This window comes from Molossus molossus, unplaced genomic scaffold, assembly GCF_014108415.1.
Source record: "Molossus molossus isolate mMolMol1 unplaced genomic scaffold, mMolMol1.p scaffold_m16_p_3, whole genome shotgun sequence".
In the NCBI taxonomy this organism is placed as follows: Eukaryota; Metazoa; Chordata; class Mammalia; order Chiroptera; family Molossidae; genus Molossus; species Molossus molossus.
In genome coordinates, this window is record NW_023425366.1 from 43,218,757 (window position 1) to 43,232,158 (window position 13,402).

The 13,402-nt window shown below is 38.8% G+C and overlaps 1 protein-coding gene across 1 annotated transcript in view; it reads left to right on the forward strand.

The window, feature by feature from the left end:
- Nucleotides 1-12,404, forward strand: part of SHISAL2B (shisa like 2B) — a 28,951-nt gene extending 16,547 nt beyond the window's left edge. Inside the window, exon 3 of the mRNA XM_036280868.1 lies at nucleotides 12,268-12,404. Within this exon, the coding sequence (XP_036136761.1) occupies nucleotides 12,268-12,404 (137 nt within the window). The remainder of the gene's footprint in view (nucleotides 1-12,267) is intronic.
- Nucleotides 12,405-13,402: the final 998 nt, after the last annotated feature.

Below are 13,402 nucleotides of genomic sequence, written 5' to 3' on the forward strand. Positions count from 1 at the left end.
ACTGGAGCTAACCACCGGGTGTATTGGTTCTGGGCCTCTTTGAGGAGCTCTTGTGCAGCCCAGTGTCAGATACTATCTGTGCTGGACCCTGGGCCACCTCTTTAGAGCTATTAGTGATCCACAGCTTGTGGCACCCTCTGTTGGGTTTGGGTGCATGTGGAAAGGACCAAGCTGCACACTCCACCAAAGCCCAGTGTGAATGGCTACAAATGAAATTTTGTGCATTAGCCTTTTAAGAGAGTGCCTGTGTTGCTAGCCATCTCTCCCTGGTGGACAAAAACCCTGCTCCTTTTCACAGCCAGATGTTATGTGAGCATCTTTTCTGGTTCTGGTGCTCTAGGCTGGGAAGCTGGCTTGGGGTTTAGACCACAGCTTTCTCAGGGGGAACCCCCCACAGCTGAGATAGCACTCTAGATCATCAGCTGCTGTCCATGGAAACCCAGCCAGCCCTCTCGTGCCTTTGCACTTCCAAGTCTCAATGTGGCCTCCTCTTTAAGTCCCTGCTTATAAGGCTTCTCTCTAGCCAGTCTTCAGTTAATTATTAAGGATGATCTTTCTGTATTTTAGTTGTAATGCCCTGGCCGGTTTGGCTCAGCGGTTAGAGCGTCGGCCTGCGGTCCAGAGAGACCCGGGTTCGGTTCCCGCTAAGGGCACGTACCTCGGTTGCAGTTTGTCCCCGGCCCTGGTTGGTCGTGCGGGTGGCAGCCACTCGATGTGTTCCTTTCACATCGATGTTTCTCTCTCTCTTTGTTCCTCTCTCTCCCTCCCACTCTACCTGAACAAAAAAAAAAAAAAAAGGATGATCTTTCTGTATTTTAGTTGTAATTCCAGTTTGGTCCTGGGAGGAGGTGAGGGTAGCTTCCATCTAATCCACCGCCATCCTGAATTTCCAACCTTTCATTATAATGTTTTTATTGTTGACAGTATTACAGATGTCCCCCTTACCCCTCTTTGCCCCCCCTCCACCCAGCTCCTGCCCCACTCCAGGTCTCTCTCACACTACTGTTCATGTCCATGGGTTATGCATATATTTACTTTGGTTAGTCTCTCCCATTATTTTAAATTAATTTTTATAATTGAGACTGTTTCCATTATAAGCAATTTGAATGGCCTCAAGGGAAACATGTTTTGTGCACATATTAAAACTGACTTAAAGCACTGGACTTTCTATTTTTTCTTTTTCTAGGAATAAAGTTTTATTCTTTTTACAGTCATGAAAGTAGAAGCTACAGAATTTGCCTTGCATTTTAAGGATGCTGTGGCAAAGAACAAAAACAGTATCAACATCGAGGTCAAAGGCAGAGGATGTTTTGTGGTGGCACAGTGAAGAATCTGTTGGTTCTTGCTGCCTACCCACTTCTTTTTGAAATCTACTCCACAGAACTTTTGACCTACCCTCAGATTATACAAAGCTTCCCCCTACTGCACCACAGGTTCTAATGTTTTAAGGTGGATGGAAGTGACTCAGTTTCCCAAATACCAATTCATATGATCATTTATTGAATTTGGTTCATTTCAGCTGTATATTAAGAAAACAATTAAGCCCTGGCCGGTAGCTCAGTTGGTTAGAGCTTTGTCCTGATATGCCAAGGTTTGGGTTCAATCCCCAGTGAGTGCTAGCACATACAAGAATCAACCAATGAGCCTGGCCAGTGTTGCTCAGTAGGTTGCATGTCATCCCATGCACCAAGAGGTTTCTGGTTTGATTCATGGTCAGGGCACATGCACAGGTTGCTGACTGGATCCCCAGTAGGGGGCATGCAGGAGGCAGCCAATAGATGTTTCTTTCTCAGCAATGTTTCTTTGTCTTTAAAAAAAAAATTTAGCCCTGGCCAGTTTGGCTCAGCGGTTAGAGCATCGGCCTGCGGTCCGGAGAGACCCGGGTTCGGTTCCTGCTAAGGGCACGTACTCCAGTTGCAGTTTGTCACCGGCCCTGGTTGGTCGTGTGGGTGGCAGCCACTCCATGTGTCCCTTCACGTCGATGTTTCTCTCTCTCTCTCCCTTCCTCTCTCTCCCTCCCACTCTATCTGTACAAAAAAAAAAATGGAAAAATATCCTCGGGTGAGGATTAAAAAAAAAAAAAAAAAAAAATTTAGCCCTAGCCAGTTTGGCTCAGCGGTTAGAGCATCGGCCTGCGGTCCTGAGAGACCCGGGTTCGGTTCCCGCTAAGGGCGCGTACCTCGGTTGCAGTTTGTCCCCGGCCCTGGTCAGTTGTGCGGGTGGCAGCCACTCGATGTGTTCCTTTCACATCGATGTTTCTCTCTCTCTCTGTTCCTCTCTCTCCCTCCCACTCTACCTGAACAAAAAATGTCCTCTGGTGAGGATTAAAAAAAAAAAAATTTAGCCCTGGCCAGTTTGGCTCAGCAGTTGGAGCGTCGGCCTGCGGTCCGGAGAGACCCAGGTTCAGTTCCCGGTAAGGGCACGTACTTCGGTTGCAGTTTGTCCCCGGCCCTGGTTGGTCATGCGGGTGGCAGCCACTCGATGTGTCCCTTTCACGTCGATGTTTCTCTCTCGCTCTCTCTCCCTTCCTCTCTCTCCCTCCCTCCCACTCTATCTGTACAAAAAAAAAAAGGAAAAATATCCTCGGGTGAAGATAAAAAATAAAAAAATAAAAAATTTATTGTTGTTATACATGTTTCTCCTTTTTCCCTCCTAGACACCCTTCTCTTGATCCCGCTCCGCCCCCCTTACCCGCATTGTCTGTGTCCATTGGTTATGCATACATGCATATAAATTCTTTGGTTTATCTCATTCCTCCCCTTTGTCTCTATAAATGACAGTAAGTCCAATCTTAAACAATGTTGCCAAGATATTTTCTTCCTGTATCTCCACTCTATTGGGTTTCATTCTTTTCCATGTGTATAGTTTAAGGCTTTATACATTTTGAATTGATCCCGAAAGAAGCAGGTCTCTGGCCGTGACTGTAGTGTTTAATTGGGCTACTTCTGGGGCTCGCTTTGTACTGAGGTCCTATAGCTAAGCAACTGATTGACCTTTAAATTTTATGCCATAACCATTTTCTTCCTTTTTAACTTTTGTGTTTTGAATGATGCATATTTCAAATGCCAACATTTAAAAGAATAGCACAGCTTGCAAATTCTATCATATGAGATGTACAGTAGAAGAAGAAGGCTGTGAGTGAAGGGCATTTTTCTGAGTAGATACTACTGAGGGTGAAGGATCATTTCAAAAGCTGCTGGAGAATTAATGACTCATAGAGGAGCAATGTAAGGGGTGAGAGTCTTAGATCCCTGTTTCTCAAACTTTTCCCTTGGAGAATCCTTAAAGGTCAGTGAGAGAGGACCTTGTGCTTCCAGAATTCCAAGGGCTAGAGTGGAAAGGCCTGCCTTAAGTCTTATGAGCTTTCAATTGTTTGAAGTTACCCACTTTATCTTGTAAATTTATAGGCATTATCAACTTGATGTCATAATGTAATGGCTTGCTTTACTCTAATAATATCTTCTTTTCATATATGAGTAAAACTGATGCTCTCTCTAGGACAAAAGACCATAGCCACACTGTGATTTTGAGTGTCCACTGACACCCTGCGGCTGTGGAGAGGTGTGGAGGGAGGGTAGAGGTGTCCTTAGAAGCAGAGTTTTTGATGAAAATCAGAAGGCAGATTATTAGCAGAAGTGCACACATTAATATTAATGGGAAAAATAGACAACTCCAAGCCTGTATTTGCTGATTTCTTTTGTCAAAGCAGATGATGTAAATAAAAAGGATAAGCAAATCAGCAGTAAGACACATTTGTCTAGAAGAAAAACATAGCCCTGGCTGGTTCTGCTCAGTGGTTAGAACATCGGCCGGCAGACCAATGAGTCACGGGTTCAATTCCGGTCAAAAGTAGTACCTTGGTTGTGGTTCGTCCCCGGCCCTGGTCGGGTCCTGAGGGAGGCAGCCAGTCGATGTGGCTCTATCACATCGATGTTTCTCTCTGTCTCTCTCTCTCCCTCCCTCCCACTCTATCTAGTAATAAGTAGACAAATATCCTCAGGTGAGGAATAAAAAATAAAAAAGAAAGAAAAACATAAGTTATATCTGGATTACTAAGAAAGAAAGCAAGTTGAAGATCATACAATATAGTCTATTCTACCTATGAGCAAAATGGGTCTTAGACTGGCTCAGAATGGTCTGATTTATTTCTTCATCTTAGTGGACACCCTCACTTCTGAGTTAAAAACAAAAACAAAAGCGAAAACCTTCAATTTACTTTCACTGTAGAAAAATTAGAAAATATAGATAAACAAACAAACAAGTAATGACATCACCACACAAAAATAATAGATATTAACACATGGTGAATATCCATGGATTTTTTTTCTATGCATCTATAGATATATAATGTATAAAAAAATGGGGGGGGGGGCAGATGAGTTTATAATAACATGCCTTTTTTTTCACTGAATAATATTGATATCTTTGTTTGCCAATAAATAAATAGCATTGCCATAATTTATTTTTTTTGTTTAATCCTCACTGAAGGATATTTTTTCCATTGATTTTTTTTTTTTTCAAGAGAAAGTGGGAGTGAGGGAGAGAGAGAGAGAGAAAGAAACATCAATGAGACACAGATCGGTTGCCTCCAGCATGCACCCCGTGGGGATCAAACCTGCAACCCAGGTGCTGGGAATCAAACCTGCCATCCTTTGGTACACGGGCCGACACTATGACCATTGAGCAACACTGGTCAGGGCTGCCATCATTTTTAATGGTTCCATTTTATTACCATGATGGAGTGCTATGAGTTTTTATTCTTTTATTTTGATATAATTTCTTACTTCCAGAAAAGTTGCAAAAAAACTAGAGGTTGTATACCTTTTCTCAGATTTACTAACTGTTAATATTTTGCCTCATTTTCATCATTGACTTTCTCTTAATACATATTTTCTGAACCATTTGAAAATAATTTGCAGGAATCATATCTTTTAACAATGAATATTTCAGTATGCGTTTCCTAAGGACAAGATTTTTTTAAACATAATTATAGTGTATTTATCGATGTCAGAAAATATAACATTGACACAGGAATATTATCAAATCTGTAGTTCATATTCAAAATTTGCCAATATCGTTAGCAGCTATTTTTTCTTTTTTCAGACCTAGTCCAGAATCAAATCTTGTAATTAATTGTCATATTTCTTTAGTTTCCTTTAATCTTCAGTCTTTCTTTGTCTTTCATGGTCTTGACATCTTTGAAAAGTAGAAGCCAATTATTTTGTACAGGGTCCCTCAATTTAAATTTATCTGATGTTTTCTCATGTTTGGAGAGAGATTATACATTTTGACAGGAATACCACATAAGTTATATTCTCAGGGCATCATAACAGAAAGCATATAATATTGTTGTGTTCCACTGCTGGTGATATTAACTTGGATGCTTTGGTTAAGGCTGTTTTTGCTGGATTGCTATACTGTAAAGTCATTATTTTTCCCTTTGTCCTTACTGTAGTGGGTGGAGACATACTTTGAAATTATGAAAATATCCTATTCCTCCTCAAACTGACAACCCACCCATTAATGGTTCTTAATTTAAATTTTTTTCATTCAGATTTTCAAAATAATTTCAAGATTATTATGATGATAGGTGTAGAATGGTGATTTTATAACCTCATCATTCCTTTTACATTTATTAGTTGTTATTCAAGTACAGGAAGAGGTTTCCCTTCTCTCCCAGCCATTTACCTGTTTATTAAGATCAGTGCAGACTCAGACTCCTTAAGATACTCTATTACTACCATTATTTATTTTGATCCTTGAATTGTTTCAGATTTGGCCTGTAGGAGCCACTTTACACTAGGTCCAGTGCCCTTTTGAAATGTGTTCATTATTTTTTAAGCACTTTTTTGCTTTCTTTCACAAGGTGTTCTAGGGCGTCCTGTACTTTCCCTGTTCCAGCCCTGGAACCTGCCATTTCTCCAAGAAGCCTGGTTCATTTTAGTTGTAAATGGTGTTCAGAAACCAAAGTCTGGGGATACCATATTTTATTAAATTATTGACTTTGAACCAGCTTCCATTCTTTTCTATTTTACACATACATTGCCCATGTAGTCCTTTTCTTAGCTTAGTGCCTTGGGAGTGAAGTTGCTGAGCAAAGATGGGCCACCAAGTTGCTAACAGCCCTCCGGAAAAATACTATGTCATGGGTATTATTTCAAACGATATATATTTTACTCATTTCACTGAGTGAAATAATGTAGTGTTTTGTTTTATCTAATTGGGAGTGAGAGTGGACATTTTCATGTTTATTTGTCTTTTATTTTGTGGCACGTTGTTGTTCCTATCTGATACATATTTTTCTATGGCAGCACTCTTTTTTCATTGCTTTATAAGAACTTTATGATAACTAAACTCCTTTTCATATATATTACTAATGTTTTTTTTATAGTTGTTCCCTTTTAATTTTGTATGTGACAATTTTGTTTCACCTTCTGTGATTTCTCCCTTTAGTTTCATACTTAGAAAGTTCTCATCTCACTATAAGATATAAAGATATTCACCTATGTTTTCTTCTAATACATTTATTCACTTAACATTTAAAATCTTCAACAATCCTGGAATTTTAACTTTGGTGTCTGCCTTCATTATTGGGGGGGGGGGTGTTAATCCATTCACCCAAATATATTTTTCCATTGATTTAGACATAGAATGGAAGGGAAGGAGGGAGGGAAAAAGAGAGAGACACATCGATTGGTTGCCTCCTGCATGACCCCAGCTGGGGCCGGGGATCAAACCTGCAACCCAGGTACATGGCCTTGACCGGGAATCAAACCCGTGGCCTTTTGGTCTGTGTGTCAACGCTCTACCCATTGAGTCAAAACAGCCAGGGCATCATTTTTATTTTGCAAATAATGAGCCATTTTTGTCCACATATTTACTGGAAAAGCCATTTTCTCTTGCCAATTTAAAATAATCACTTTTGTCATAAACTAAATTTTTATATATACAGGAATCTGCTTTTAGATTATCCGTTCTATCAAATTTATCAGTCTGTTTATTAAGCTAGTAATAAACTTAAAATTACTGTAGCTGTGTAGTTTAATATCTGATTAGGTAAGACTTTATCTCCTCTCCCATTATGCTTCTTTTTCGAAGTTTCTTGGCTACTCTTATAAAGGTTCAATTTCTAAATACACTTACGAATCAGTCAAAATTTAAAAAATCAAGTGGTATTTTGATGGTTTCTGTACTCAACTTACAGATAATTGGGAGGTTTTTTTTGTTTTTTTTGGTTTTTTTTTTTTTTTGTAGGCTTAACAGCTCTTTTAAAAAAACCTGCTTAAAACTCATTAATTAGGCTGCCCAATTATTTCATAGTATGTCTCTGTTTCAGAAGGGTTTGAAGAATTCATTGAGACCTAGTAGAAGATGGAGTAATTTGAACTCAGTGGCAAGAAAGGCCACTTGTGTCTCCTACAGGGAACTTTCTACTTAAAATAACGAGCCTGGAATTTCCTATGGCTGTTTTTGTTCCTAGAATGTAGAAAATCAAACTGCTCCGTAGAGCTACGGCTACATTTAGCATCTGTGAGTCCTCCTCAGGGCACAGTGCTGGACTGGCTGATGCTGCAATATAGAAGCCAGTATCGCATTGTGAACATTTATTTAAAGGATTTAAAGTATCGGCGAAATTCCTTTGTTGGTTATGTTAGTTATCAGTGGATGGAATGGAAAAATTAACAATGCAGAAAATATAAAGAAAAAAGAGACCAGTTGTGGAAAAAATAGGGTAGGAAAGCATTTCTGGATAGAACTACCATTACTCATTGACTGATGGACAAAGCAAAAGGGCAAGTCTGGCATTTGAACTTTCACAATGAATTCTTAACTATGGTTTACATGAGCTCTCTATACATCCTTGAGGGGAAGGCAGGCCATTGAAGAAGGGAGAGGTCAGTAGGTTGCTCGCTTCACCATTTACTTCAGATCCAGCCCTGTGCATCATATTAAATTTGAAGGGAAAACGTCCTCTTGCAAATAAAAAACCCTCACAGGTGCAAATTTTAGATTGCTTGTTTCTACTAGAAGATACTGTGGAATGAATGGGATGTGTAGATTTTCTACTAATTAATAAAGTGAGTCAGCTGATTAGCAATTAGAAGCTGCTGCAGGACGGTAGACTGGTACACAGAAGCCAGCATATACGCAGACAATGGGAGAAAACTCCAATGACAGTTCTGCCAAGTAGCCAGCAGAGGAAGACCAGCAGAGGTCCCCAGCACTTTTTTTGATATTTTGAAATGTCAGGCAAGAGCAGTGTTCATTAGCAATAAAATACACAGAAGAAAATACAAACCTTGGTCTCAGAGAGGTTTTTATGAACTTGTCCCTAAAGGCAAGGAAAGTAAAAGCAAAAATAAATGGGACTATATCAACCTAAAAAGCTTCTGCACAGCAAAAGAAACCATCAACAAAACAAAAAGGTAACCAACTGAATGGGAGAAGGTACTTGCAAACAATACCTCTAACAAAGGGCTAATATCCAAGATATATAAAGAACTCATTCAACTCAACAACAACAAAAATACAATCCAATTACAAAATGGGCAGAGATCCTGAACAGAGACTTTCCCCATGAAGACATGCAGATGGCCAGCAGATATATTTAAAAATGCTCAACTTCACTAGCTATAAAGGAAATGCAAATCAAAACCACAATGAGATATTACTTCACACTTGTTAGAGTGCCTACTATCAATAAGACAAGAAATAAGGGCAGGAGAGGTTGTGGAGAAAAAGGAATCTTTATACACTGCTGGTGGCAATGTAGATTGGTACTGCCACTGTGGAAAACAATATGGAGATTCCTCAAAAATTTTAAGAATAAAGTTACCTTATGACTCAGCAATCCTCTTCTGAATATCTACCCCCCAAAACTGAAAACATTTATTTGTAAAGATATGTACCCCTATGTTCACTGCAGCATTATTCATGGTAGTCAAGACATGGAAACAACCTAAGTACCCTTCGATGGGTGATTGATGTGAAGATGTGGTACATATATAAAATGGAGTACTACTCAGCCATAAGAAAGGATGAAATACTGCCACTTGGGACAACATGGATGGACCTTGAACTCTCAAGTATCATGTTAAGTGAAATAAGTCAGATTGAAAAGAATAAGAACAATATGATTTCACTCATATGTAGGATATAAAACAGAAAGCAACAAACAAACTCATAGACACAGACAACAGTATGGTGGGTTACCAGAGGAGAATAAGGTGGGTGAGAGAAAGATGAAGACAGTATAGGGGGTCAAATATAAGGTGACAGGAGACTAGACTTTGGGTGGTAAGCACACATGCAATGTATAGATGTATTATAGAATTGTACACTTAAACTTATATAGTGTTATTGACCAATGTTACCCTGATAAATTTAATTTTATAAAGCAGTGTTCATAGAAGAGTTATAGGATAAATGAATCCCTGAGGAACTGTTCTGGAAATGAATACAAAATTTTACTCTTATCAGAAAAAATATATAGGCCTAGTTGTGATGAGGATAGGTAGTTTGATGAATTTGATTTAAATGATGTATTTGCTTGATGAATTGAACTTAAATGTTGGCAAAGGTTAAAGCTTTAAGTTAAATGCCAGTCCGAGGAGTACAGAATTAAAGGAAGGCTGAGATTTATATATTATAATCAAATTTTTTTTTTTTTTTTTTTAAAGAAAAATGGGAAGCCAGCAGCAGAAAGCAACTAATGTTAACCCAGGAAAGCACAGTGATGTTGGATCTTTTTTTGCAATCTGTACTTTGGTGAAGAAAAAGAGTAATTAGATAAGAAAAATGCTCGTGAGGAACAAATCTCCTGAGAGCTCAATGGAATTACAGATTTCTTACTTTAAATCAAATCCATATTGTAATTTTGTGAATGAAAAGAGGCAGCTGGTATTATCCCTATTTTGTTGGTTAAGAAATAAGCTTCCCTCCCTTCCTTCCCTCCCTCCCTCCCTCCCTCCCTCCCTTCCTCCCTTCCTCCCTTCCTTCCTTCCTTCCTTCCTCCCTTCCTTTCTTCCTTTCTTTTTTGTTAATCCTCACCCAAGGATATTTTTCCATTGATTTTTAGATAGAGTGGAAGGGAGGGAGGGAGGGAGGAAGAGAGAAACATCAACGTGAGAGAGACACACCGATTGGTTGCCTCCCACACAAGCCCAAACGGGGCCAGGATCGAACCTGCAACCCAGGTACATGTCCTTGACTGGGAATCAAACCCGAGACCCTCTGGTCCTGGGTCCAGTGCTCTAACTGCAGAGCCAAACTGGCCAGGGCTAGCTTCCATTTTTTTTAAAGCAAAACTAGGCAAAGCTGAGGTGGCAGAACCTTTTTCTTCTTTCTCTTTTAAAATTCTTTCAAAGGGATGCAATCAGCTGGACTCTGTTATCACTACAGCCCTGCTCATTACACTTGTTTTCCCACACGTCTGACGACTCTAATTTACCAGAGGGAAAATACATTAAAAGCGCGCTTGGATTTTTATAAGCTGCAAGAAGAGAATATTAGGGATGTTAACTAGCTAATCAAGCTCCTGCTTCAAATGTCAGTATGATGTTTATAACAAATCTTTTCTTGTTCATTTAGCAAATTGGTTGAGTTAGGGAACTGCCTGACCTTAAGAGTCCAATCTGAGAAACAATCTTTGTACCTACACTGGTTGGACGAATCCAGTCAGTAGCCAAGGAGACAATGAGTCAGGGCTGGAGGATGGGGGACTTCACAAGTCCTCGATAAAGAAAAATCTATTGTACTGAAAAGTAGCTTGTGAGCCTTTAAATCTCAGAGGACTGTGGACAGGTTAGATGAACTCTTTGAGTCGTTGCCAGAAAAACACACACTGGAAACTAGTACTGTCAGAATGTACATGACTTAGAGACAACCCCAAACCAAGTTTGGAAATAATTTTCTGAGTTTATTTATCCTTAAAAAAGAACAAAAAGTGTTAAGTGACAAAGTAGAGAAAAACACCTTGCAACTCTGATGAAAACATTATGAATTTAAATATGTGAAAAGCTTAGGAAACATGAAGGACTTCAATTACACATTAGTCTTTGGATTTCCAGGAATTCCAATAAAATGTTCAAATTTTAGATGTTTAAAGAAATGCTTACATAAGGTACAAGTGCTACCCAGATAATATGAAACTTTGATCTTTTACCTTTACCGGCTATGATACAGAAGAGCACCAATAATACTAAACTTTCTGTTTTTCAAATGTTGTAAGAAAATAACTTCCAAGGCCCTTATACAGAATATATTCCATGACTTAAGTATTTAAATAGTAGTTAAATTTGAACCAAGTGCCCTGGCCGGTTTGGCTCAGCGGTTAGAGCATCGGCCTGCGGTCCGGAGAGACCCGGGTTCGGTTCCCGCTAAGGGCACGTACTTCGGTTGCAGTTTGTCCCCGGCCATGGTTGGTCGTGCGGTGGCAGCCACTCGATGTGTCCCTTCACGTCGATGTTTCTCTCTCTCTCTCTCTTCCTCTCTCTCCCTCCTGCTCTATCTACAAAAAATGGAAAAATGTCCTCGGGTGAGGATAAAAATAAAAATAAATTTGAACCAAGTATTTTTTTAAAGTCTACTTTGCAAAGAATAATCAAGAACTTACCAGTTCATCAAATTCTCATGCCAGCCTTCCCTCCTGCATTTACCTTACTCAGCTTTACCTGCTGTTGGGGCAGAGGGCTACTCGCCAGGTCAGAAAATGTTGTGCCTTCAACAATTAGGTTTTACCAATCAAATTTAATGGTTGAAATGTTATGACCAGATGTTTAGAAGTAGAACATTATTTTGCCACCAAAAAGTTTTCTACCCTTGTGCACTCTGGACTCATACTTACATGAGTGAATGAGATTGTGGCACAGAATGTGTTGTTTTTAAAAATGACATCTAAATCTATGATGGCAAAGCCTTAAAGTGTTGCAAATTATTATAATTGGCTCCAGTATAATTTTGTTCCCTTCACGAATAGGGACAGTCACACTCTGCTGAGCAACTCAGAAATCATTACCTTCTCATCGGAGAAAGGTAAGCCTGGAAATAGAAACCTGATTTCTGTTACTATTTCCCTTGTTTGACTTTCAGGAGAAAATGCTGGAGAAGAACTCTGAAGTGATTCAGTTCTCACTTATCCACGTAGTGTTTTCAGGACATATTTTCAATATTGCTACAAAATTTATGTTTTTAAGCAAAAATGTTAAAAAGTCAAATTTTATGTCATAATTTCACATAATTATTTCATCTTGTTTTGTGTATTTGCAGGCAACTCAAATAGGAAAATCAAAGCCCTCAATTCAAACGCAGCATCAAATTCAACAAATGAAACAATCTATGAAGCTGATGATATAATTCAAGAAAAAACAGTGGATACAACACAAATCAACATTGTGTCTCATTAAAAATCCTGTGTTGTGAAAGCTCACTGGAGATGGAACAATAAAAATAAAGAGTACGTTTCATGTATAGTTCATAATAATACTTTCAAAAGCTTGTCACTCACAAAGCAAAACATAGCTACCTTTTAATCACTCAGTCTTTATTAAACACCCACTAAGGTTTTGATAGATTTTCATGTAAGTTTAGTTTCACTTGCTAATTAAAATGGATGTCATACAAAATTATGCTAATACTCCAGGCAAAAGTAAAGAATTTACCAATAACACAGACAAGCACACCTTTCTCAGTGAGGAACAAGGAGAAATGGGTGTCATGTTACCAGCATTTCACAATGTTTTGGTACTTAGAGGCAGTTATTTTTATGAGATGGTATGGACAGGTAGGTTTCTGGGAGAATGGTCTTATAAACTAGAGGTGGAGTGTTCTTAAGTCTCTTAAAAATCAACCCATGCCGTTTTTTTAGAGGATTTGCTGGGCACACTAACAATATTTTTATTGCCTTTATAAAAGCTAACATTCAACAACAAAATGTATTACAATATATAATCTGCATATTACATATTTTCTGCATACCAACGGATAACCGTAACAAAAATCCTTCCCTGATAAAGTTCCTAAGGACTTTCTACAATGAAAGTTATAAAACAATCAATTCTCTGGTCCCACCTAAGGCTACAGAAGTAATACCATTTAGATATCTAGAAATAAAACTACAGTTGCTACAAATTATAATTGTCTTACAAGATTTTTTTTCGTAAGTGTGATTTTTAGTTTTGTAACAGAATTCAATAGGAAAAAATAATTCATTTAAAGCTGGCTCCGCTGAACACCTACATCTCTGTGCCATCAAGTTTCTGTCGCTGGAAGACCAGCCTTTTCAGGCATGGTGACTTCTCTGTTCTGATGGGGGAAAAGGAATGCCTTACTGCCCTCAGGCATACAAAGCTCAGGGATAGGAACTTATGATCGTCAGCTGGTCAAAATTTCTACCAAGAAATGG